The sequence below is a fragment of the Phasianus colchicus genome, chromosome 1 (assembly GCF_987193195.1).
Source record: "Phasianus colchicus chromosome 1, bPhaCol1.hap1.1, whole genome shotgun sequence".
In the NCBI taxonomy this organism is placed as follows: Eukaryota; Metazoa; Chordata; class Aves; order Galliformes; family Phasianidae; genus Phasianus; species Phasianus colchicus.
Genome location: NC_143436.1, coordinates 190,994,380 through 191,022,248, shown reverse-complemented (window position 1 = coordinate 191,022,248; position 27,869 = coordinate 190,994,380). Strand labels below are relative to the sequence as shown.

Here is a 27,869-nt window from a genome sequence, read left to right as displayed (position 1 = left end):
TTTACTAAGTTACTGACAGGTACAGATTTCATTAAGAAATATACCTAACTGTTTATGCTCCACTGTTCACCAGGACTATGAAGCAGCAGGATTGGGTCCAGAATAAAGAATGGGTAGCCTTCGAAAAGTTGTGCTTCTTGCAAAATTTCAAATATTTTTGAGCTTTTAGAAAATGATTCAAGTTATCATCCAGGCTGACATTCAGCATTACTCGCACTTTATTCAGCAATGCTGTGTGAAAGGTCATGACATCCATCTTGCTCAGTAACTCAGAAGATAAAGTGACTCACAACTGCAAATCTAACACTCCCCAGTCTTTGGCCTCCTCTCTTTCCACTCCTCCTGCCCTAGTTATCTTGCCAGGCTGTCTGTACGTGTGTCTTGGAGACAGATTGCTGTTAAATGTTGGCTCAGCTGTTTTATCCTCATTTTCTACAAATCTTTCTGTCTGAAGATCGTTGTGTTCACTTCTGAATGTTGCCAGGTATAAGCATTTGAGAAGCTGATAAAAGAACGTGGATGGTAATGTATGAAGTTATTTATTTAATATAACATTTGGAATCACTAAATTACACACAAGTAAATAAGCAGAAATCCATAAATTGTCTAGGCATCTTGGACAGGCAAACCACTTACATTTCTGATTCCCAAAGCAAAACTGATATTTATTAATCAACCTGTCTGCCTCTATAATAAACTCCTGTGGCGCTCAGTGTGTGGCCTCATAAAATGTTTTGTAAAAATATGCTCCTCCCTCAGAGATTTAGACCAGCTGTTAGGCAAGGCAGCTGAACAGTTCTGCTCAGTTGCAGTCTAATTAGAGTTATGCACATTACTGAATTTTTGCTTTTGAAATCTTTCAGTTAAAATGCTTCATTTCACATTAAACATGTGATAGAAAATCTGTTTGGTCTATCCCGAAACATTCTGTCATGTGTGTGGATGAATGTTTGAAAATTTTTAAATAATAGGAATATATATCATAGTACAGAAGTGGAAAATTATTAATTATGATTTACTGAAAATATTTAAGTGTAATAGGAAAAATGGTTGCAGTTCAGATTATTTAATATCTGAGCTATGCTCACTGGTTAGCATAGAATAAATTGGTAGTTCTTGCATCACTTGCATCACTTCTCTTCATGTAGGATAAATTAGGTTGGAGTGAAGTGCCAGAATCAGTATCTATTTACAAATGAATTCAGGGCTTTTATGGCTGTCGATTTTTATTTTCACTGACCAGAGGGACACTTCTAAAGTACTTTCACATGCACTGAGAAGCCTAATTAAGTGCAAAATACTACTTTTTTTTTTTTCTGTTCTAAAGTATTTTAGGGCTTTTGCTTTTTAAATAGAAGAGTCTGGAGGAACTGAATGTGTAAGACTTCTACATCTTGAATATGAAAGCTGTTTATAGTTTGACCTTTCTTCCAAAGTCTAAAGTTATTGGTAAATTATTTGGCTGGTGCTGACATTAGCTAGGTATGTTCTAAATGCCTAAATTGGTTTGGCAACCTTAAACAGTTGTATCTGATATTGTCAGGAATATTGAACTAGTCAGCTGTGGTGTTTCGAGTGAATATAATAGAATGCCTAATCCCATGAAAAACACATAAGCAGAAGAATGGAGGTTCTGCTAGAGTCTACTGAGAAAATCGGTGTTGTTCATTAGACAAAACCCCAGGATATCAATGGATGAAGAGAGTTTTACTCTTAGGAATTATAAGGGGTGTGTGCGTGTGTGTGACCACCCTGTCTATAATGCCATATGTCCACTGTATAACTCTTTCTACTTTGTTAAATCTTTGCTGGGAAAATTGTAGTGCTTAATATCAATCAGCTACAACAATATTATGATGGTGTTCTGGGCTCATACTGAAATCTTGACTTTAATCCTGTCGAGGAAGTACATACAAGTGAAATAGTTATAAAAAAAATGCTGTTCCATAACATTTTAAGACTCTGTCTTCATTCCTCTAACTAGAACTCATCATTGCACATGAACCAAGAGGACCAGATGTTTAAATGTAACTGTAAATCAGATTGCAGTGCATCAGCTTAAGCAGCCTCTATCACACTATGCAGCTTTGTGGGAAAATTTCCTTAACTTCTGAAGGCGACAACTTTGCAAGTAGTTTATAATTCCCCTCCTTGTAATTTTTGACCAGTTCATAGAATCATGGAATTATAGAATCATAGAATCACAGAATGGATTGGGTTTGAAGGGACCTTGAAGATAATCTAAATCCAACCTCCTGCCATGGTTTGGTTGCCACCCAAGCTGCCCCATCTCACCTGGCTTCGTTCCTGCTTAAATACAATACCTCCTGAATTCTCATTTGTAATGGAGTATGCCTTGTGTAAATACAAACACAGGTCTTTCACTAAGGCACACTGCACATTTCCAAACACACAGTTATGGAGTCTGGAACCTAAACTGTGTGCCCTGTCCTAGAAACAGTTGAAATTGTGATTTATAAAGCCCTGCCTGATATTTTGATCTCTTTACATCAGATGTAACAAGTAACTTTATTTATCCATGGTGTATTACTCGGGATGCATCCTTAGTACGCAGTAAAAGCCAAAGGATTGGTATGTTACATCATGTGCTTGTTCTGATAGAACTCCTACAGGTTTCATTCAGTTTCACTACTGAGCTCTTGCCTTGAAATACACTGAGGTAAAGCATTCATATAACACATTTGTGTTGTCATGTTATGTCCTGAGCTTTAATGGTGATTTATTGTCCATAATAGATGAGATAATAAAAAGGTATATTGCTTTAGTCCTCTTCTGGACTGAAACCATCTGAGACTAGAAGACTGTGCTGTCTGCTTATCTGATCTTTAAATCACAACAAATTACCAATATATTTGTGCCACGCAGCTACAATCTTCTGTCTTTCTGGTGTCTTTATCTACGTCACTACTGAGGGCAGAACACAACTTACTAAATAACTGCAACTGAGTATTACTTAATCCAATATTTTTAAGGAACTTCAAGCACTTAAACACTTATTACACATTTGAGAAGAGAGTCTTGAAAGCAAGCAATAGATATGACAGAGGGCATTTTAAAGGAACAGTTTTGGCAGTGGGATGTGCTTAACTGATTAAAATAATGACTTTTGAGGGATGTGAGAGTGTTGTTCATGTTAGTGCTAGGCAGGCAGGCAACTGCAAGTACTCCCCTTAGTATCTATTGTATGTAGAGCTTACTGTAATATGGATCTGGATTAGAAGTGGTGCTCACCAGAGACCAGATCAACTGCTGTCATTAATTATGAGATAGGTTGGCTCTAGCTGACAACCAGCAGTATCTGGGAGCCTGAACCTGCTCGATAAGGCACTCCTTAGAAGTCTGGGCCCTTTTATCACTTTTACCTTCACTGAACATTTCAAGACTTTGAATGGTGACGCAGTAGAAAGTGAAGAGAAGAATTTGTTTCTCTTGAGTAAAATCAGAGCTCCCCTTCATTGCTGGGAATGGAATTTAGCACATTGTTCATTATTTCCTTCAGCTGGAAGCCTTTCAGAGCTTATGGTTTAGTTCACTACCTAGCTGGCTTCCCCAAAGATGTATATATTAAATATTCCATGTGTTTAGCTGTGGAGAGTGATGGGGAAACAGCCTTTCATTCCTCTTATATCCCTCTTCTGGGAGGTCTAGGCATGAAATATGGTGCTTACCACTGCGCATGAAAAATGGGAAGTAGTTAATTACTTGCTTTTCTATGAATTTCCCTTCTTGATATGCTTTTCTAAAAGTTCAGGTAAGTTGATTATAGTCTCTTCATGGATAATGGGTGACATGAGAAGGCAAGTAATGTGCCTGGCTTGGTAAAAATCAGTTTACAAAAAAATGAAGGAGAATCTTCTAGGCTGCTAGAATGAATTCAAAGTATTTTCAGTGAGATGTGAAGAAAAGAAATTTTAAAAATATCTGTTGACTGGGATCTCATGGGGATGTTAAATGCAGATGCAGTTTAGACAGCAGTATTGGCAGCCCTGAAGCAGGCTGAAATGTTCTGATTTTTGATGGAAAAAGCATGAAAAATATTTTGACATTTTCAAGGAATGCTTTCTCAATTTTCTACTGGATAGAGAACTACAAAAGTTTCTATTCTCTTGAAACATTCGGGTTAAATTGAAAAACTTTAAAGTGTTGAAAAAGATGCTATATTGTATCGTTGTCCCAAAAATCTAAAGCTACTTTTCAGGATTTTTTTCTATCAGCTCTAGTCCGTCCATCATCAAAATATATCCCACTAGCTATATGCTGCCTCAGTTCTTCATCTGGTTTTCACCATGCAAAAATCCTATGCAACTGTATTTCTCATATTTTGCCTAAGAATGGGAGTACTGATTAAGAAAACATGACACAGCGTTTACCTGTAGCCATTTTTTTTTTCTTCATATAATTAACTTAATGAAATATTCTTTAGACAGATTATATTTTAATAATTGGGATATATTAATGTTCTTCTGAAGATCTTCTCATACATGAACAAAAAATATTTTCTTTCTCTTGACCTCATATTCCTTTAGAGTTCTTTTCTCTTTTAGGTCAAAGCGGGTACAAACACCACCATTTATTACTGTTATTGTCAAAATGAACCTTTTCATCTGTCACATTACAATAAGCCACTTGTGTAATCAGTTTTGTTACAGACTTGAACAGACCTTTCTGCATATTTCTCTAAGGTTCTGTACAAACCAGCGCGGGGGTAGATGCTCTCATTTTTTATAATTCTTTATATCACATTACTTCATATTCATTAATACTTTTATCTTTAGCCTGTCCCAGTGTGGTAGAGCATTATTCTTTTCATTCGAGGCAGAGCAGCTGGCTTGCAAAGAATAATTAAGCTTATGTGGAAGAATTGTGGCAGAATTAAGAGAGAAAACCCTGTATTGTGCTTGGGTGACAAATAAGCAGTGAGTCAGTTCCACAGGCATGAAGACCTCTTCCTTGTCCCTGAACAGAGGAGGCTGGAGTCGCAAATAGTCCTGGATTTCTCCAGGGGTGAAGGCCCCACACCTGGTGACATTCACAGCCAGGCTCTGAGCTCCTGATCAAGGTGTAGAGTCCCTGCTCATTACAGGGTAATTGGACTAGATTACCTCTGAAGGTGCCTTCCAACTTCATTCTATGATGACTTATGTTGTTTAGCGATCGAGTTTAGTAATAGACCATCTTATATCTGGACAGACTAAATAAAACCTTTTCATAAATTGTGGCATGGCTTGGATTTAGTGGGGCCTTAAAGCCCAGCTAATTCCAACTCCCAGCCATGAGCAGGGTTGCCACCTATTAGATGAGATTGTCCACGGCTGCATCCAACCTGGCCTTGAATGCCTTCAGTTATGAGGCACGCACAGCTTCTCTGGGCAGCCTCTTCCAGCACCTCACTACCCTTTGAGTAAAAAATTTCCTCCTAACATCTAACCTAAATCTCTCCACTTTTAGTTCAAAACCATTCTCCCTTGTTCTCTCACTATCTTCCCATGTTAAAATTCATCTCTGTCCTGTTTATAACTCACTTTAAGTACTCACTTTAAGTGGAAGGCCACAATGATGCTTCCCCTGAACCTTCTCAAAGCTGAAAAAAACCAACTCCCTCAATCTTTTTCATAGGAGAGGTGCTCCAGCCCTACAATCATCTTTGTGCCATTTTCTTCTATATCTCTTTTCTTTTGCATTTCAATCAAGAATAGATTGCTTTTTAAACCAGTGTTCAACTCTTAAAGGGTTCAGAAATGGTTGTAACGATTTACCTCTGAAATACCTTTTGACTTCTCTTGTAACATTGGACTGCACATTCTCTTCCCTTAGGGCTCACAGTGTCAGGATGTATACTCAAGTGAAGATCACAGGTCTGGGAGACCTGAGGACAGAGGTGAAGAGCAAGACTGAAGATTGAAAGGGTTCTGATAAATGTTTATAAATATCTAAAGGGAGGTGGGAGACAAATAGATGAGGCCAGGCTGTTCTCAGGGAGTGTAGCAATCGAACAGGGAGTAATGGCCTAAAACTTGAACATAGGAAGTTCTATATTAATATGCAGAAGAACTTCTTACTGGTATGAGTGATGGAGCACTGGAACAGGTTGCCCAGGGAGGTTATGGAGTCTCCTTTTGTTCAGATATTCATGACCCATCTGGATGCCTACCTACACGACCTTTTGTAGGGTATTTGCTTTAGCAGGGGGGCTGGACTCCATGATCTCTTGAGGTCCTTTCCAAACCCTGTGATTCTGGAATTTGCAATGAAAAGGAGCAGAAGTCAGTTTCTGTTGTGTTGTCTGTTCTCCTCCAGGTCGAAGCTGCTGGAAGGGAAGGGTTTGCAGGGACTGCTCATACAGGGGATGTCCAGACAATGGCATAATATGGCTGAAAAAGAAGGAAGAGAATCACAGCTGGGAGTAGTGATCTGCTCTGCTTTAGTGCAGGCTGGAGAGAGCAATGTAAAGCAGCCAAGACTCTAACGTAACAGGGAGCAGTGTGCGTGGGCTCTGCTGTTGCACATAAATTTGTTGAGTGGGCTCAAACCATGGGAGTGTGCATGTGTCTGTCAGAGAGGAGGCAATAGCATGAAGTCAGTTTATAGTTCACCTTTTCTCCATCCTTTTAGATTTCATCACTTCCAGTTCTTTAATGCTTCACTCTTCATTGAATTGGGCTACTTGTGCATGACGGTTTTCTTGATATTGGTATTGGGCTAGACACATTCACCTCAAACTTTTAAATGATGCTAGGTCAAAGGAAGCCATGTGTTCCACCGATACACTGGCTACAAATTGTGGTGTTTCTGCTTAAACTGACTTTTTAATTTTGCTCTTGAGGCTGATACAGTGAAAGAGAGATGTAAGGATAGGTTTGAAAGAGTCGACTTGTAATCAGACAGGAATAAAATAATGCTTATGATAGGATGATATATATATACCCTGCTTGTTTGTGCAGTGTCTCATTTTATTCCTTTCTAGAACAGAGATAACATCCCAACATCTCACAGAGTTGCTTCCAAACACAAAGTAAACAAAGGTCCTCAAATACTATGGGTTGGGAGGCATATATGCAGTGCTGTAGTAAAAGTGTTTCCACACCAGATTTTGTTTTTTTCAGGATTATGCCTATCAAATCCCTTGCAAAATGCACTGATGGCACACAAAAGCGCTGCCTTCAATATGTTGTTCTTTTTTTTTAATCTCCCCAAAGATAAATTTCATTGTTGATATTATTTCCCATGGGACTACTTGCCATGCAAATACATAATGTACTTTATATGTCATGCTTTGATTTGATACAAAAAATCTGAACAGCAAAATGGCACATCCGAGGGTCTTTATGTCATTTTGGTTGGGATTTCTTAACTTCACTGGAAGAAACTTCCTATCAGAAAGGTGAAGAAGGAAGCAATTTGTGCAGAACAACGGACCAAGATAAGGATAAAGGAGAAATTTGCAAGTTCTGATTTATTTTTAAGGCTGATAATGGTTGTTATGTTGCTTGTGTGACTCACTAGAATTTCCTATGCACCAGCAGAAACTAGAGTGGAAAATCAATTTTGAAAATCAAAATTAAGTACCATAATTAAGACTGCCTCCATTGCAAGGCTTAACAAATAAGAGAAGGGGAAGAACTGGCTAAATTTAAAGCATTGTCTCTCTTATGCCGTTATATTGTGTAGTGGTGAAATATATTGCTTTGTGCAGGGATGTGATTCTCACTCTTTTACGTAACATTTATTCATTTTCCATTGCACGTGCTTCAAAAATTGAAGCTCTATTTCATGCAGCTGTGTAGCACAGCACTATGTCTTCTCTTCTCTTGGCCTTTCGTGCCATGCATTATAGGATCATGGAGTCATCTGGATTGGAAAAGGTCTTCAGGACTGCCAAATTCAACCTCTATCCAGTCTCACCGAGTCCCACCACTAAGCCATGTCCCTTAGTGTGTCATAGTTAGAAACATCTACAACATCAAATAATAGAAGAGTAAAAAAGTAGCAGAAAAACTGCATGACAGAAGGCAAATAGAAAATTTCTGGGGTCTCACACATAACAGAGATCTGCTGATATAGATGCTTGCATTTTATTTCTTTATTTCTCTTTGACTACATGTGTGAAATTCTTCCTGTCCTCTCCTGGAAGTCAATTCTGCCATACATCAGAAAAGCTGATGGAGATGTCTGTATGCACTATCTAGTGTTTCAATGGGCAAATTAGACTGAGGCAAACCTATGTCATACCAGAGTTCTGAAGGGTAATTTTTGAAGAGGAAAGGATTGGCACAAGAATTATAATGGAAGTTAGATATCCTAGAAAAAATGAAATTGGAAGAGAAGAGCAGGAACCTCTGTGATCTTTAATATACAGCTTTTCATTTTTTTGTTTCTGTTTTCATCCAATCTCCCTTCACTTTTTGCTTCCTTTTCTGAGACATTTCTTTGTCAGAATACGTGACTGTTCTAAGAATTGCTAAGCTCTTTTCCAGCCACTGAATTAGATTCTCCAAGGAAGTATCTAGCTTTTGAGTAATCTAGCTTTCCCCATCTTTAAAATTCAGGCAGAAGTGATACAATTTTATGATTTTTATTAAAAAAAAAAATTCTGTTATGGAATATCATAACTGGAAGAAATTGATCTTTCATTTCTATTGTAACTTTAACAGAATGGGTTTTGGCCTCAGCAGAAGAGAAGTCAGAAACGCTTCTGGTGTTGCTGACTGGGGTGACTGCCCCTTTTGTGAGCATGGAGGTGGATTTCCCATACTAATATTGTCTGTTGCAGCAAGAGGAAGAAGAGAGACTCCTGCTGATAGCACAGAAGAAAAAACGTAATCCTTAGAAAACTTTGGGACTTCCACTTACTTCGACTTGTGTAATGTCTAAAACTGTTACCTTCAGGTTGAAATAGTAGAAATTAAGGTTCGTGTATTTCCTAGTATTATAGTCATTAAATAACCTATCTTGGTATCATGTAATTGCGTAAGATAATTAGATGTGTTGGGATGATTGCTTGTACAGTCAACCAAATCAATATCTGTTGTTGCCTAGTGCTAAAAAAAAAGCTAACTTCACATCGTCAGCTCTGCTCCTGTACCCACAGCTATGCAGAGTGTTAACATGTAAGCATCAAAGCAAAGTAAATGTTTAAATCTGGTATTTCATTTTTAACTTGCTCCATCTCCTGTCCGTTTTGCTGGCAGCAGAGTTCTGCAAGCCCCGAATGACTAATCTTTTCATCTGTCTTCCTATTCTTATAAGAAAGGCATTATTTATGATCAAACCATATTTGTATTTTAAATGGCCTTGTCAGCGCATTTTATGACTGCTGTGTGTGTATATTCGGATGAGGTAGGAGAGAAGCAGCATCTACAGCTACCATCTATCTTCACCACAGGTGTGTGAGGGGGAGGTTGACACCCCACGTGTTTGCTGTGAGAAGTTATCCCTTAACAAGAGAAGATTTATGCCCTGTCTAAAGCAAAGCTGTGCTTCCTCCCATGGCTGCTTTACTTAAGCAGCGATGTTAGAACTGAAAGAGGAGGCTGACCATCCAAAATACTGGTGGTGCTCAGTGCATACAAACAACATTTCACACAGAGGGTGATGAAGCACAGGAACAGGTTGCCCAAGGAGGTTGTGGATGCCCCATCCCTGGAGGCATTCAAGGCCAGGCTGGATGTGGCTCTGGGCAGCCTGGTCTGGTGGTTGGTGACCCTGCACATAGCAGGGGGTTGGAACTAGATAATCAGGTCCTTTTCAACCCAGGCCATTCTATGATTCTATGAATTGGCAAGGTGTTCAAAACAGCTATCTGCTGAGCATCATTTCAAATAGAATCGTAGAATCATTAAGGTTGGAAAAGACATCTAGGGTCATCTAGTTCAACCGCCAACCCATCAGCTCCCTGCCCACTAACCCATGTCGTGTTGCTCTTGCTGGTGATGTTGAAGATCCATGTCTTAACTGTAATAGGATTCAACACAGTTGTTGCTTTGTGCTTCTGCCAATGTGTTCAGTTATGGTAAGATCTCAGAGAGGCACAAGAATGCAACTGAATGTATAGTATAGAGGTGGTTTGGTTTACTGAAAACCACCTTTGCAGTAAGAAGCCCCCTATAAAATTTGCTCTTAACCGATTATCTCTTGTCTGTGATAATATTGCTGCTCAATTGCACGCATCTCTCTGCCCTTGTAATGTAGCACTTCAGTGAGCGAGCTCAAGTACGTTACTCCTGTGAGCAGACTGCAGCTGGGAGCTCCAATTCTTCTTCCAAAGCAGCTCAGCTTGTAGCACTTCTGTAAAATGCAGACTTTGTAATGGTTACAGTAAAGTATTAATAATCATAAAATCCCTGGGTAACGATACAGACCTAATAAACCTGTTATTGGCAATGTATGACAGGCTACTGCATGATGGAGCTGCAAGAAAACAGCTTGTAGTCTGCCCATTCCTGTACTGTAGGCTTTGGTTAGATCTGCAAATGAATGCAAACAGTTAAAATGCATTTCTGACTGGAATCAGCATCAGGTATTTGGCAAGGTTTGTGCTTTCTGATCTAATATTTTCAGGGGGTGGAGAAAATTATCTCCCTATTGCTTTGTCATTATTCCTTAAATGAACAATGTATTCTGCTTTTTTTTCCTTTAAGTGGGATGAATTGTGGCTTTTTATTGCTCCCTATTTTTCTGAATAGATAGTTCAGTAAAGCTGCTAATGTTGATGATAGAAGTCGTAAACCGAGATTTTATTGTTCAGTGAGTGTTTCCTTTGATTTTCTCAGCAGTTGAATATACATAAAACTATGTAAATAGTTGCTTGAGAGGATATACCCTTTTGTTGTTATAGTGCAATGATTTCAAATTACGATTATTCTCCTCATAAAAGCAAGGGAGTAGAATGGGAGAGGTGCTCTGCTGTTCATGCATATATGTAAATTTTTTACTTTTGTTCTTTTTACATTAGCATTTATAGCGTTAGTTAAGCTGGGTAATGATGTTGCTTCTCCTTTTCTGTATTTTTTGTTTTCCCATCTGTGTTTCCTTACACTGAAATCCCAGCGAGAAACCTCTGTTTTTTTTTTTTTTTTCCTCTTTTTTTTTTTTTTTGAGGGGGCATCTTTTTTCCTTTTTGCTTCTTTTCTCCATCACCTACAAGACAACATATCATTCCATAAATGTGGAGAGTGGTACAAATCTGTTATGTGCTGTAACAAAGGTTTCGCACCTTGGACAGTCCATCTTCTTACCATCAGAGAGTTGGAGCGGTGTTAAGGACAGATAGCTCTTCCATAGCAATCATACTCCAGATGAGACATCATTTTACTCTATCTTGTGTTCTTGTAACTCTCTGATTGCCAGCATTAACTAAATGCCTGAACAGGAAGCAATTAGAAGCTACTCCTTCTCCAGAAATATTACCAGTTATCCAATCTTTTGTCAGAAGCTTTTAGATGTCATGCAGAAAGCAAACCAGTGCCTTGGAGTTTCCATTAAAACAGTTGCTATCTAAGAATTTCATTTAGTTAACCAACTCACTATTTTAAAAGGCAGTGAAGGAATTACTTGAACTCTTTCTAGTTGTAGCAAAATTGAGAAATATATGCCTTAAGGCTCAGAGCTTGGGAAATGCCATCTAGCCCCTGTATCTTGGATGCTTTGGGTAAGTTTGAAGAGGGGGTGGAATATTATTCCCTTTTGAATTTATGCACCCTGGAGAAAATAGTTTTAGCCATTCGTTGAAATCCCTTGGGCACAAAAACTGCTTCCTTTTCCCCAAGAGTCCCATGCTGGATTGCTATGGCTGTATTTTCTTTTCTGTGCACCTATTAATTTTGATTTGCTTTCTACCACGGAAAAACAGAGCAGAAATTACTGTTGCATGTGCTTCAGTAATGCAGTCCTGCACACGGGGCAGCAGTGGTTCTGCTGCACGTTGGTATCTCAGCAATTGAAGGTGGGAGGGCATGGGGCAGGATTTATCCTATATACCAAAGCGCTATCAAAAACATAGAGATAAACCCTGTAAGTTTGCAGCTTTACTACTGCTCCCGTCTGGGAAGAACATCTGTTTAGTCATATGTCTGGAGCCAAAAGGGTATGTTACTGCTTATTGCTTAGAGATTATCACTGGAGAGAGGTACAGGGGTTAAAGCTGAGGTATTTGGCTGAGGAGAAGCGGTACATTGCAGTTCTACTGCAAAAAATGGGCTTTCGTAAGCACTTCTCAGCTCCTGACGTTAAATGAGTTGCAATTAGAGAAAGGGGAAGAAGCATGCTTAGGTAGGGCAGAAGTTAAAAATTAATTTGAAGGAAAAAAAAAAAAAAAGAAGAAGAAAAGTCATTTTTCTGGTTCATGGAGCTATTATCAAAGCAAAGCAGGAGCCCTTGGATGAGTCTCAAATCTTTAGCAGTGTATGTATGACATCAGCAAGAGAATGGAACAGCTATGATGCATTTCTGTGGCATACTGAAACTAGGCAGCAAAAATATCTCTGGATATATCCTAATCCACTCCAATAAAGTAAAACCCGTTTTTCCTTCATACCTTAGTTGCACTGAAACACACACAGCACCTGTTCCTTCACCTTAACAGTTAAAACCCATTTCTATTTTTGGCACTCCTGCACCCCTTTGCTTTCCTGCAGTGCCGTGTGTCTCAGATTGGAAGTGCTGCCGCTTCTGTTGCAAAGCGGAGAGAAGCAAGGAGTTAAATTTCAGAACAGGAGAAGAGGAGGTGAGCTGTCTGCTACAGTAGTTTACTGCAGCTTCCTCTCATACTGACACATATGTAGTTTGTGGTGACAGTGCTAAAGAACTGCAGACAGGCACTTAGCAGACTGGATGTGAGCTGGATGCAAAGATGCCTCACCCCGGCCTTCCTGCTGTCAGTATGTAAATACACCTGCAGGCTGGCCACGCTGGGGTGGGCTTTTTGGTTTTTGTTTTTTTGGTTTTTTGGTTGTTTTTTTTTTTTCTCAAGGCAGCATGAGCGGATCTGACACAGCAGCAGCGTAGTTGGGAGATCTGAGCCAGCGTCAGATTTGTATCTCAGCTGCGGTGGAAGTTTTTTGGGTGTTGGATTTTTGGGTGTTTTTTTTTTTTGTTTGTTTGTTTGTTTGTTTTTTAATTATTTTTTGTCTGTGTGTGTGCCTGCGCTGCGCATTCAGACTGAAATCTTCATCACTACAATGTTTGCCTCTATCTGGTATGCCAAGAAGCTGGGACGCAGGTTTGTGCATAACGCCAGGAAAGCAAAAGCAGAGAAGGTATGTTCCTAGTGGGAATATAAAGCCTTATGTCTCCTGCAGGCTGCCTGCTGGCATCCTGTTGTGTATCTGCTCAGTTTTTTAATACCCTGAAAATCCATCTATTGCTATTCATGATTTCATGCAAGAATCCTTCACTACTTTGCATATTAGTTATTAAATGCCGAGGAAAAATCCTTTCAAAAGTCTTTATGCTCTTTTTTTCATTTCTTTTTTTTTTTTTTTCTGCAAGATAAACAGCTGTAAATCTGCTGTGCTGTGTGTTAAAGGAGCACTCCAGTGAACTTGTTGCTGTGCTGCATTATTTTTATTAGTCTGATATTAGGCTTTTTAAACAACCATTGATTGTTTGCTGCTCATATGTATTTTTTCCTAGCAAGGGACCAATGAGAATGTAATAACGTGTGAAGCATTTATAATGTTTGGGAATTTGGTTTTGTGATACTTGTTGAAACTGTGCTGCAGCATGGATCCCTTTCATTTAAAAAGATATAGGCACGTAAAAATGGCCAGTGCTATCCTTCACTGTTTTATTGCTCATAAAACATAACTGGGTTTAACCAGCTGCTTTCTGAGAGTTCTCCTAGGTGAGATCCCTCTGCCTCCCTTCTGCCTGAGCAAAACTTAAACTCCTTTAGCATTTACAGTAGTGATAACTGCAGGATGTGAAGGCTGTTGCTTTTGTTCTACAAGTAGGCAGCTTTTAGTTAACAGACGTGCATTCTAGTTTAGTCCAAACGAACAGACAAACCACTTCCGAAATGGGACTGATTCCTCTTTTATGAAACTCTGTTTCAGGTTGGGTGAGAAAACTTAAATGCGATGTTATAAAGTTGCCTCATTAGTATGATAATGATGGCTTTCTCTTCTCCTCGCTGTCTTTGATGTAGTCAAAGAATTTATAAACGGCTTGCGTTGTTATGTCTTTGATATATCTTATGCTATGTAATGCAGCCACCGAACCAGTGAGTAATTATCCATTGCCAGAATTCATCTGTAGCTGGAAAAGCTCTTACATAGAGGAAATTATTTAGCAAAAATACATTTTTATATTCATGACTGAGGAAGGGGAAATAAACGGGCATCTGCTTTTTCTGCAGAAAATATTCCTAGTGTTTAAATAGGTGCTTTATGGCAATTCTGAAATTTAAACATCCAAGCCATTGGGAAGTAATCCAAGCAACAGTGGTTTATATATTCTGCACCATGTGCATAAAAGAAATTAAAAATGCAGTTGGCTCTACGTGGGACTGTCAAAGTTTCTTTGTTAAGCATACTTTGACAAAAAGGGCAATCATGTAAGCTCTCCTGTTGTTTGCATGTCACTGTGGGAGGAAGAAAAGTTGCAGGCTGGATCTTCCTTAGTCTGGAGGGGCTCCCTCCAGAGGAACGTTTGCTGTCAGGCTTCCTCAAGGATGGCGGAGGCAGGATGAGTGGGCACGTCCCACCCCTGGCACACTGGGGCTCACTCTATAGCTCTAAAAAGAGATTTATGTTTAAAGCATATCTGCATACGGACTATTCCAAACACCTTGCAAAATTATATATGACAGCGACAGAATATTCACCTGATATATATATTATATAGAGAGTCTTCAAGAATGCTTTGCAAATTTTCTCTCTTTTCCTTTCCCTTTTAAGGTATTTGCAAATATTTCTTTATAAATCTATCATTTTTGCTACTTATTCAGCTCTGTAGGACTTTCAAAATAATTGAGAAAGCTCAGGTCGGTGCTATTGAAGCTCTGAAGCCATACCTCATAATTTTTAGAGAAAAGTTTTTTTTCTGAATATTTCTTGAGCATGCTATTTGCACGCTTGCAAATTTTATTTTTGTCATAAGAGAGTAAGTATACAAGAAAACATCTTCTAAGCTGATTGCTTATAGTCTGATAGCAAAAATAAAATTTCTTTCCTGGAGCTTTACCCCATAGCCAGGTCTCAGTTTTCTTGATTTAATTGCTTTTCTTTCCTTCTATTTTCCCAAAAATCAATGGTGTACTCCAGCAAAGACAGAAAACCCCATTCCTAGCAGGGTGCTATTGCAATAAGTGCTATTGATGACTGGAAGCTGATCAGCACTGATGTCTTTGATATAAGACCTTGGTAACAGGAAAATACAGATATGAAAATGACTGTCAACAAGTAAATTAAAAGTAACACAACTGCATAGCTTTGTCTGGCTTTTGTTTGTTTGTTTGTTGTATAATTGTTGGGTAATTGAATTATTATGCAGTTTTACCTTTTTTTTCTGGAAGAATAATTAGCTTTTCTCTGTGTGCATGATTTGAATTAAACATTGTTTTCTTAATGTGTTTTTGCAGATAATATAATGCAATAATTTCTAATGGCCTGTGTGCGCAGACATGCTTGCTGTTAAAATCTTTGTAGCAGGCATCAGGAGAGTGTGGCTTAGTGACAGATTTTCCATTATGCTTAGCTTCTTTAGACAAGAACAAGGCAATAATTTTTTAAACAAGCACTCTAAGACATAGAAAATTTGTGGGAGCATATTTGTTTTCTTAGGACCAGAATGAAAATTGAGGAGTCAGGAGGGTAAGAAGGTTATAGAATGAACTCGTGCTCACAAACTTTTGCACAGCCTGACAGAGAAAGAGGAGCTGAACTTGTGTTTCCAAGAAGTGAAATGGAACATGCGGTGGCAGAAGGTGCACACAAACATGACTGTGTGGTGCTCTTGTGCAGGTGCATGTACCAGGATGTGTGGTTATGGCACCATGGATGGATTATAAGACCATAGAATCTTTTGAGTTGGAAGGGACCTTTAAAGTTGATCTAGTCCAACTGCAATGAATGGGGACATCTACAGCTAGATCAAGCTAGCTGTATCTCCAGAGCTACCCATCTCAAGTTGGACCTCCCACCTCCTCATTCCTTCTCACCTCCCTATAATTGAATACAACAGTCCTCATTCTGGGAGAGCTGAAGTGGTAGCTCCCCAACTCAGTGGAAGATGTTTCCTGGTTCTGTGAGATCCTTGCAGCCTGAGGAATTGACCTGTGCTGAAGAACCTATTTTCAGCAGCAAAGCAGCAAACAGCTGGGAGGTCAAAGAGAAGAGGTGGATCTTGTTCTTAATAGGACCTGCAGTGGCTTTTCTCATGTCTTTAACCAGTACCTTCTTGAGCGTCAGCACTGCCGCTCCTGCATTTCCAGTTCTTGCATCCCCTTCAGCCTGATTTTTAGGCTGTGGGCCCTAAGCCAGTCCCTGTGGTAGGGCAGTATCTCTTTGATTTTCCCAGAAAAGTTAAGGGTGTTCTGGTAGATGTTAGGCACTGAAAACCCTAACATGTACTCTTACAGTAAGAATTGCATGTAGGGTTAAAATTTCATCTGGAGAGCAGAGAAAACGTGGGAAGAAGTGGATGAATGGCAGCCTTAAGTGTTCTAAACATGATGTTAATGGTTCTTTTGTGATAGGTGGTGCGCACCAGTATTTCTATTCAAGACATGTTTTCATGGTATTCTGAAAAGCCTTATTTTAATTCAGAAATGGAACAAAAGATTCCTACAGGGTGTGCTCGCAGCCTTGAGGGCCAACTGTACCCTGGGCTGCATCAAAAGTGAGGTGGCAGAAGGGTAAGAGAAGTGATTGCTTCCCTCTACACTGCCTCTGTGAGGGCCCATCTGCAGTACTGCATCCTGGCAGAACAGGAAGGACATGGAGCTATTGGAAGGGGTCCAGAGAAGGGCCACGAAGATGATCAGAGGGCTGGAGCACCTCTTCTACAAATAAAGGCTGAGGGAGTTGGGTTTGTTAAGCCTGGAGAAGGCTCTGAGGAGACCTCATTACAGCCTCCCAGTATCTAAAGGGAGTATATAAACAGGAGGGGGACCAACACAGGCAGATGTTGACAGGACAAGCGAGAACAGTTTTAAAATAGAAGTGGGGAGATTTAGATTAGATATTAGAAGGGATTTTTTTTTACTCAAAGGGTAGTGAGGCAGTGGAACAGAGATGTTGCCCAGAGATGCTGTGGAGGCCATGTTGGATGGGGTGTTGGGCAGCCAGATCTGGTGTGTCACAACACTGCCCACAGTTGGGGATTGGATCTGGACTGTCTTTGATGTCCCTTTCAACCCAGCCATTCTCTGATTCTATGATTTCGAAGAACCTGAACATTTTGGAAACTGAACCTTCTGCCCCCAAACCACTAATAGCTAAAGTATCTCATGTCTTTAAGTAAAATCAGATATTGCCTTTTAATTGTTCCTAATATTTTTGGTTTACCACAGAAGACTCACGTGCTTATAAGTTCCCTTATACTTCATTGTATTTATTAGTCTGGGTTATAAACTATTTGTGTTATATATTGCATTTATCTACAGTTTCTACCTCAGTGTGGTTGTATTGGCTTGATTGCTAATGTTACTCTTTCCCTCAAGCAGCAAGATAGTGTGCAGGATGCCAATAATATTTCCTGAGACCAGCTCAACTCTTTTCAAGTCAGCTCTGTTCTTATGTGTTTTATTAAAGTTATTAGAATGCTTTGAGGTTGTCGCATGACAGGAGTATTGTTATGAAAGTAAACGTGATCATTTGAACGTAGGAACTTGAATAACTTAAGGCAAAGATTGATGTCTTGAATTTTTCTCATTAAACCACAATCAAGAAAAAATGAAGAGATGTTAACTGCATGCGGTTATGCTATAAAAATAAGTACTCTAAATGATTGGAAGAGGAACAGAAAAGTAACAGAGCAATTAATCATGTTGATCTGAGAGGGTGAGCTAAAGAACTGTGAAATACCTTCTGATAATTCTTCTTTATATTGATAGATTTTGAGTTTCAATGTTCAATATTAAAAGTGGGGATTTTTTATTTATTTATTTATTTATTTTTGCCAGAGTTTCCCTATTACTCAATTTCATTGAGAAAGACTAACACTGAGTTTTTTATTTGTTTGGAAGTGGAATATGTTTGAATCATGGGACCCAAATTATAAATGTCATCATAATTGGTCCTATTGTTGAGTTTTTACATCTGAAGAGGAAAATTACTTTAAAAGGAAGTTTATCCTTATGTGATAACTCATAGCAGCAGGAAAAAAGCATCCATGAAAAGTGTTTAGATGACAATTGACTTTCACCCCCTATTTTACAGAATAGCATTGTTAGAAATCTTTTTCTGGTTTTTAGGTACCAAAATGCTCTCATGGTGATAGCAGTACTAAGAACTGATGTCTTGTATTTGAAAATATGCATTTTTCCCCCAGAAGTCTTAGTTTATCATTCTAGTTTAACTCATTTATTCTATTTATAATTCAAGACAGAAGCTGTTTAACTTTTAAAAATAAATGTGTGCATAATGATACAAATAGTGTGTAGTTTCTGAGCTGTTGATAAAATTGTTGATAAAACTAAAGATTACCCATAAGCAACATGCAGAAACTAAACCGTATCACTGCAAATGAGTAGTTTTAGATATAATGTAGTGAGTACTAGATAGGAGAATGTAGGCCAGAAGGTGTTTTTTTAATGTGGGCTCTGGTTTAGTGTCATTTTGGGTAAATTGAGTATCCCTAGTAGAATGGCAACCTACAAATATTTGCAAAAAGGCAGGAAAATTTGCCTTAGTAGATTAACAAAACTGGGATGCATAACAAAAAAAATATTTTCTGTAAATGCAGACATATTTAATCATTTTTCAGATGGTGTTCTGGCAATAGTGGAAATTAACTCTTCATGTTATGATGACACTTAATACCCAGATCATTCTCATATCTCTATTCTAATGCAACTAATTGCAGAGTAGGCTTATCTAAGCTATGTATTCTTCTTCATTTTGATTTTGCTTTCAAGAAGCTGCCTCCCAATCTAATCTGAAAGACAGATAAGAAGTTTACTTGAACCAGTAATTACTCACAAAAAAGAACAGAAAATTATTAAGAAATCACAGAGTATTAGATAAACACATTTTTCATTACATCATATATATATTTTATTCCAAACAAAGCAAACCCTCTCTTTGCTTCAGTATTTTCATGCACACTGTATGGACTTCAGATTTCTTCATAAGTGCTCTCTTTCAAACCAGAGCTCACTACATTATTTGGAGTCCACTGGGGTTACGATGAAGTGATAAAGCTTGTAGAACTTGTTATTGCCTTGGCTAAAGGTGAAATGACTGCTCCGCTATGGGACATCTCACATAGCTGCCAAGCTATAAGGGCAGGTGGACAGTTTTACTTGCATTTGGGCCAAGGAGGGCTCGTGCTGATCAGATTCAGTGAGATGACAGCAGTGTGTCACTTATTTGTAGAACTACCAAGCTTATGCCAGGCCACTGGAAGAATCTTTTCAAATGGAGTTTATAAGTGCTCTGTTTTAAAACTTCATGGAAAGATTTTTTCCTTTTACATATAACTGAGAGAGGAAAGAAATACATGAGGTTTTTTTGTTTTTTTTTTTTTCTTTCTGGAGCTCTTTTGCTTTAACATAGTTGGAATTTTATGGCGTTTTCTTATGTTTTGATTTAATGCAGAAGTATATAGCTACTCAACTCTTCTTTCCCCTTTTTTCCTTATTTGCAGTTGGTTATGATCCCATGTGCACCGTGATTAATATATAACTATAGGGATAAGCTGCTTAAGTAGAGATTTATTATGTTTATAATTCACTTCCACCTTACAATCAGCATAATAATAATAAATAAATTCAACTAATCTTACAAAAATGCAAGAGTGATATTTTAAAACAAGATACTGATGAATAATAAACTACTGAAGTTAATCTTTTACAATCTTTTTTTTTTTTTTTTTTCCCTCTGTGAGGGATTTTGCTCTTGTGTTGCTTGACTGTTCCATCTTTGTGGGCCCAACACCTGCTGTAACTATCACTGAGTAATAATAGGGGCCATTGTTTAAATTACCTTATGTTGATGGAAGAAGTAGCTCTTAATCAGCTATAGGTGAACTGTTTGGAAAGAACAGAATATCTCTACTCTTCCTCTCCAATTTAATCTCAGAGAACACAATTCATCTTAGCTGGCTGCCATGCAGTGATGATGCCTCTTTTTTTCCCCATGCGGTGCCATTCTGGCGTGCACATGCTGTCAGGTACAGCACAGCCTTTCATCTCTTATCCAGGGGCCTCCATGGCATGTCACATAAAGCAGCTTTTCCTTTCCACATTTAGCCAGTGCAGAGATCATCTTAGAAATGGGGTGAGTAACTTTTCTGGTTAAATTATCTCATTTACTTAAAAGCAAGATGGACACAAAGATGTTCAAAAAACAATTGCCATGACAATGGTTGCATTAATTGCTGCTCTGAGTGCTCATGCTGTGACTCAGATGGAATCAGTTTGGATCTGTTCTAATAAATAAGTGATTTTATTATCATAGGCCACAAGCTACTGTTTTCTTCAGAGAAAAATAAGAATATGCCTGTTTCTCTTCCCTATTTTCATTATTAAATAATCTCAATATATTGTTTCCACATTTTTTAATAAAAAAAAAAAGAGAGAGAGAGAGAGAGAAAGAGAGAAAAGCAGTATATTTATTGTATTTATAAATTTATAACTTTACTTGGACTTTCCACTCTTGGTCTATGCAATATATCATATTGTGTTAAATCCCAGCATGCAGCACTGTGAATATCATATTTAATTCATAAGATGCTCATTATTTCATTGTAATTGTTTTATTTCTTTGCATTCCTATGCTATGTTTCAAGTACATTTTGAAAATGGGTTCATATGATGTGCAAGTATGGTGCGTTTTTTTGGCATTATTTACCTCTCTGTCCTGCATATGCAATTCAAAACAGCATAATAAAATGTGTTAGATTTGCATTCTGAACTGCGTTTGGCATCACTCACTGTGTTTGCAAATAGAGATCAGCCTGAAACTCTGACAAGATACAATCTGTCCTTTGGCATCGTTGTCCCTGGAGAAAACTGGGAGATGAGAATTCTCTTTTAGTTCCTATGGTAAATTATCAGACTATACTTCTAGTGTACTGTATAAGACAATACAACTTGTATGTACAGAACTTGCTGCAACTGGAAGGCATCCTACCAAAAGGATGATACATGCATATATATATATTTTAACGGTGCTGATTTTTTCTCTGCTGGTGTCTGTCAGAGAAATCTTAGTGAGGAACATGCAATTATAGATTTAATCTATGTTAACAACTTCAACTAAGAAATTTTAGCAAATCCCTTGTTTCTTTCTTAAGTGCAATATGATAGTCTTTACTACCAGGCAGGAGACGCAAATGTTGTGTGAAGCATTTGCAAACCTTTATGAAGACTGAAGCTTTCTTTTTAACAATGTCTTACATACACCCCACAAAACAGTAAAACAAGGTTCCCCATTTGCCACTGCTATATACACGCATTGCAAGTCTATTCAGAAATGACAGCCTTTAGATGTAGAAGAACCTACACAGCTTACACAGCTTCTAGCTGTTTTAAGATGATGGTAGCACTATTCTGAGTGACTCATGCAGCCCTCCTGTTAATCAATTAATTAATCTTAGCCAGTATTAACTAATCTGAGGCTATCATCTGCCTTTCCTGAAGCTCAGTAGAGCAATAACTTTGTCATTATTAAACTAGAATTGGATTTGAAAAGCAAACTTTGCATGAAAACTGTATTTTAGTTCTAGGCTAGAAATCTTCCATTTATTTGCTTGTCTTCCATCGGGTCATTCCTCCCTATGCCATGCAGCAGTATTTAAGCTGGGCATGGATTAATATCTGTGATATTGCTTATCTCTTAAAAGTTTGCTTGGGAAATTGTTACTCTGATAAGCAAGGTCATAACTTATTCATTACCTGATGTTGTTGATGTGTAATAAGATATCCATAGCACTTGTATATTTTATTTAATTTAAGTCTTAACCATATATATCATGTTTTTTATATGTTTGTGAAATATTCTTTAGGCTTGAGGCATAAAGAAGGTGTAGGAAAATGGGAATACTCATATATTTTTATTGTTGTCACAGAATCACAGAATCGTAGGGGTTGGAAGGGACCTCCAGAGATCATCGAGTCCAACCCCCCTGCCAAAGCAGGATCCCTACACCAGGTCGCACAGGTAGGCGTCCAGGCGGGTCTTGAATATCTCCAGAGAAGGAGACTCCACAACCTCCCTGGGCAGCCTGTTCCAGTGCTCCGTCACCCTCACCGTAAAGAAGTTCTTGCGCACATTGGTGCGGAACTTCCTATGCTCCAGCTTCTGGCCATTTCCCCTTGTCCTGTCTCCGCACACTGCTGAAAACAGTCTGGCCTCGCCACTTTGCCCCCCACACCTTAGATATTTATAGACCTGGATCAGGTCCCCTCTCAGTCTTCTCTTCTCAAGGCTAAACAGACCCAGCTCACTTAGCCTTTCCTCATAGGGGAGATGCTCCAGGCCCTTCACCATCTTTGTGGCTCTCCGCTGGACTCTTTCCAAGAGATCCCTGTCTTTTTTGTACTGGGGAGCCCAGAACTGGACACAGTACTCCAGATGAGGCCTTACCAGGGCAGAGTAGAGGGGGAGGATCACCTCCCTCGACCTGCTGGCCACGCTCCTTTTAATGCACCCCAGAATGCCATTGGCCTTTTTGGCCACAAGGGCACACTGCTGGCTCATGGCCAACCTGTCGTCCACCAGGACACCCAGGTCCCTCTCTGCAGAGCTCCTCTCCAGCAGGTCATCCCCCAACCTGTACCGGTGCATGGAATTATTCCTCCCTAGGTGCAAGACTCTACACTTGCTTTTGTTAAACTTCATCTGGTTCCTTACTGCCCAGCTCTCCAGCCTGTCCAGGTCTCGCTGAATGGCAGCACAGCCTTCGGGCGTGTCAGCCAATCCTCCCAACTTCGTATCATCAGCAAACTTGCTGAGGGTGGCCACTACCCCCTCATCAAGGTCATTGATGAAGATGTTGAACAGGACCGGTCCCAGCACCGACCCCTGGGGAACACCGCTGGTTACAGGTCTCCAACCAGACTCTGCACCGCCAATGACAACCCTCTGTGCTCTGCCAGTCAGCCAGTTCTCAACCCACCTCACTGTCCACTCATCTATCCCGCACTTCCTCAGCTTCGTTATAAGGATGTCGTGGGAGACAGTGTCAAATGCCTTGCTGAAATCAAGGTAGACTACATCCACTGCTCTCCCCCCATCCACCCAGCCAGTGACAACATCATAGAAGGCTACCAGGTTGGTCAAGCACGACCTCCCCCTGGTGAACCCGTGCTGACTACTCCTGATAACCTCCTTTTCTTCCAGTTGTCTGGAGATGGCATCCAGCACAATCTGTTCCATCACCTTTCCAGGGACAGAGGTGAGGCTGACTGGCCTGTAATTACCTGGATCTTCCTTCTTGCCCTTTTTGAAGACCGGAGTGACATTGGCTATCCTCCAGTCTTCAGGCACCTCCCCCATTCTCCAAGACCTCTCAAAGATGATAGAGAGCGGTTCAGCAATCACCTCTGCCAGCTCCCTCAGCACCCGTGGATGCATCCCATCGGGTCCCATGGATTTATGAACATTGGTGTTGCCTAGGCGCTCTCGGACCGCCTCTTCCCTGACTAAAGGGAAGTCTGCCATTCCCCAGACCTTCTCACTAACCACCAGGGCCTGGGATTCCCGAGGGGGAGCTTTTTCACTGAAGACAGAAGCAAAGAAGGCGTTCAGTATCTCCGCCTTCTCAGCATCCCCCGTTACCAGAACACCCCCCTCACTTAGTAGGGGACCTACATTCTCCCTAGTCTTCCTTTTACTGTTAACATACTTAAAAAAACCTTTTTTATTATCCTTTACCACCTTTGCTAGATTCAATTCCAGGTGGGCTTTAGCCTTCCTCGTCGCATCCCTGCAGGCCCTGACAACATTTCTATATTCTTCCCGAGTGGTCAGACCCTTTTTCCACATTTCATGGACCTTCTTTTTCCCTTTGAGTTTGTGCATGAGCTCCTTGCTCATCCACACAGGTCTCCTGCCACCCTTTCCTGATTTCTTGCTCACAGGGACGCACCGATCCTGGGCTTGGAAGAAGAGCTGTTTAAATGCCAACCAGCTCTCACAGGCCCCCTTACCTTCTAACACCCTAGCCCACGGGATAGCTCCAAGTAGGTCCCGGAAGAGATCAAAGTTGGCTCTCCTAAAGTCCAGGGTAGCAATCCTACTTTTTGCTTTGCTCCTTCCACTCAAGATCTTGAACTCCACCATCTCGTGGTCACTACAACCCAAGCTACCCCCAACTTTTACTTCCTTAACAAACCCGTCCTTATTTGTGAGAATAAGGTCCAGTAACACCCCTCCCCTCGTTGGTTCCTCCACCATCTGCATCAGAAAGTTGTCTTCGACACATTGCAGGAACCGTCTGGACCGCGCATGCCTGGCCACGTTGCTTTTCCAGCAAATATCTGGATAATTGAAGTCCCCCATAAGCACCAGCGCCTGGGATTGCAACGCTACTTTCAGTTGCTTGTGGAAGGCCTCGTCAACCTCCTCCTCCTGATCAGGGGGCCTGTAGTACACACCCACAACGGTGTCACCCATACCAGCCTGCCCCTTGATTCTCACCCACAAGCTCTCCACTGCTACATCACCCTCCCCCAGGTGGAGTTCAATACATTCTAGCTGCTCTCTCACATAAAGAGCAACTCCACCACCCCGCCTCGCCAGCCGATCTTTCCTAAAAAGCACATAGCCCTCCATGACAACATTCCAGTCATGCGAGCTGTCCCACCACGTCTCCGTGATCGCAATGAGATCATGGCCTTGCGACCGCACACAGATCTCCAACTCTTCCTGTTTATTTCCCATGCTGCGCGCATTAGTGTATAGACACTTTAGGGAAGCAGCACCCCCCTGCCTCTCTCCATCCCTTTGAACTCCACCCTTTTCACCCATCGAACTCCATTTTGAGCCACGAACTACCCGCTCAACCCCAGTGGCCCTCATTCTGTCCCCTTCCCCCTTCATACCTAGTTTAAACACCTTTCAATGAGCCCTGCCAGTTCCTGGGCTAGGATCCTCTTACCCCTTGGAGACAGGCTACTTCCATCTGCAGCCATCATGCCAGGCGCAGAGTAAATTGCCCCGTGGTCAAAAAAACCGAAGTTCCTGTGCTTGCACCAACTTCTTAGCCATTTATTTATGAGGCGGGTTTTTTGGATGCTCTCGGTATCCTTCCCTGCCACTGAAGGTAGGGAAGAAAAAACCACCTGCACACCCGTTCCTTCAACTACCCGCCCCAGTCCCCTGAAGTCTTCCTTGATAGACCTCAGGCTTCTCTCAGCGACTTCATCGCTGCCAGCTTGAACTATCAATAATGGGTAATAATCAGAAGGGCCAATCAGACCAGGAAGTTTCCTAGCAATATCCCTGACCCTTGCCCCAGGGAGGCAGCACACCTCCCTACAGGTAGGGTCAGGCCGACATATAGGGCCTTCCGTTCCTCTCAGCAGGGAGTCACCTATGACAACCACCCTTCTGTCCTTCCGGGCGGAGGCAGTCTTGAGGCGTGGGGTCGACCGCTTCGCCCGAGGCAACCTTACAGGTGGACCTCCCTCCACCCCCTCACTCACCTCTCCCTCGAGATTCAGGGCCTCAAACCTATTTTGCAGAGGCACCTGGGGAGCCGAGGATGGTCGGGATGGAGGACGCCCACTTCGCCGAGCTGGTATCCTTTTCCACTCCTCCTCCTCCCTTAGATTGCCTTGCTCTGCTCTCAAATTGCCTTGCACTGCAGCAGGAACACAGTCTACCTGCCGGTTCCCCTCTACTACCTGTTTGCAAGGCGGCAGGGAGTGACACGCTCCACGCAGAGCCTCAGCTGTGTGCCAAGATCTCGGGGCTGATAGGGACTGGCACCACCAATCAATCTCCCTCTCACATTCCTTTATGGTCCTTAGCCTCTCCACCTCCTCCTTCAGGTTGACCACAAGGCAAAGTAAGTCCTTTAGCTGGTCACATCTTACACAAGCGCTGCCTCCATCGCCTGGCACTGCAAGGGCCAGGCTCTGGCACTCATCACAGCCAGTGACCTGCACACTAGCATGTTGTTTTGGGACCTCAGTCTGCACCTCTGCATTCTTCTTGGCAGTCTTTCTTTTACATGTGCAGGGGGCCTCTGTCTGGGTCCCCACATTATTTTTAGAGACAGTAGCCTTCCGCCGGGGTGGAGCCATGGAGAACCTGAAGACTAATTAGCACAACTAGAATAGCCTTAACAGGGCGTGACCGATAAGCCCCACCCTGATGCTGATAGTGCTGGCTCTGCCCTCGCCCCCTTACCAGGTCGTTAATGGGTGACCCCGCACCTGCCACTTACCTCACAGTGATAACGCCTCTCCTCTCCGCCCTGGTGGGCAGCGACGCGTCGCTGCCCTCCCGGAGGTTTTTTCAAGGCGTTGCCCTGGCAACGCCCCCGCTGCGTCAGCCGCTCTCGCGAGATCTGCCGGGCTTCTCTGTTGTCTCGGGGACCCCCGGAAGAGGGAACCGATCGAGATCCACGTGTTCTTCGCGATCAGCCGCTGCGACTCTGGCTGAAACAGCTCCGAAGCGGCGATCCTCGGCGATCAAGGGCTTCTTCAGGGTTTGCGCCCGTTTAAATCCCCTATATGTCCTATAAAAATGTTTTGCAGTAAAGCCAATACAACGGGCTTCTAACCCACTCTCTAGGGAATCAGTATATTTTTACTTATTTCCTAAATATGATATTGTTTTCCAGTCAGCTCTGAGATACATACACTTAATTTTGATTATCTTAGCAGAAAACTTTCATAAAGATTTTAAGTGGATTGTTTTTGAATGGAACATTCTCCATCTTCGTAAGGTAACAAAGGGTCAGGAAATTGTATATTAGCAAAAACAACTTGGCAGTTAAGAAGTATCAATTTACTGTTTTGAAATAGCTTTTCAGGATTAAGTGAAACTGATCCTATTTGCTTCTGTTTGTTTTCAGGACTATTCTTATAGACTGTTCATGGTTTTGTTTGGTGTAATGTTCTATTGAATGAACCTTCACCTTGAAATAGGACACGCTGTTACAGTTTGTAACTTCCTCCAGTCTACCTTTTCCATTTTTCACATTTGTCTTCACATATAAGGGTAAAAAAGTCACTGACTCCCTCGTCTGAGACTCTTGTTACTTGAAGAATAGAGAAGAATGTTTTTGTTCTTGTTTGTTTTTTCGTCTTTTCAGAATTCACTGTTGTCCCTCTTGCCTTACCTTGAACAACATCTGAAACATTCAGATGCAGTTATGGGGTTGCTCTGAAAATAATGCCTCCTACATGTGTTCATGGAAACTCCAACACATACAAAGAGAACAATAACACTACTTGATAGAGTAAATTCTCAGCTAAGAGCTCTGTTTCAACATAGTCACCACCATTAGCAGTGCATTTTTGCCAGCGATAAACAAGAGCTACATGTTGTGCATGTAAAAATCTGCACTATCAGAGGTGACCCACAGTCACTGCTGCTGAAATGCACCATCCGCTGCCTCACTGTGCTGACATGCAGTTTCTTGTCTCCATAAATGTTCAGCAAGCATCAATGAATGTCAGTGGGTACAATTTTTTCTGTGTGGAGGAATTCAATGATACACCTTTGTCTCCT

At 40.8% G+C, this 27,869-nt stretch overlaps 1 protein-coding gene and 1 long non-coding RNA gene across 8 annotated transcripts in view; one reads left to right on the top strand and one right to left on the bottom strand.

The window, feature by feature from the left end:
* The window catches only part of DLG2 (discs large MAGUK scaffold protein 2), a 1,008,740-nt gene that overhangs the window by 492,998 nt on the left and 487,873 nt on the right, over nt 1-27,869 (top strand). The window contains exons 1-2 of one of the 7 annotated variants that reach the window (XM_090134099.1): nt 11,815-12,896; nt 13,176-13,274. The exons of the other annotated variants lie outside the window; for them this stretch is intronic. Of the exons in view, the coding sequence (XP_089990225.1) occupies nt 12,861-12,896; nt 13,176-13,274 (135 nt within the window). The 5' untranslated portion in view covers nt 11,815-12,860. Of the gene's footprint in view, nt 1-11,814; nt 12,897-13,175; nt 13,275-27,869 lie in introns of those variants that run through there. 7 annotated transcript variants of the gene reach the window in all.
* On the bottom strand, nt 64-26,857 carry LOC149920335 (uncharacterized). The gene is made up of 3 exons (XR_016463471.1): nt 26,578-26,857; nt 5,778-5,887; nt 64-502 (listed from the first exon to the last, which is right to left on the bottom strand). It is a non-coding gene; the product is annotated as an uncharacterized LOC149920335 (long non-coding RNA).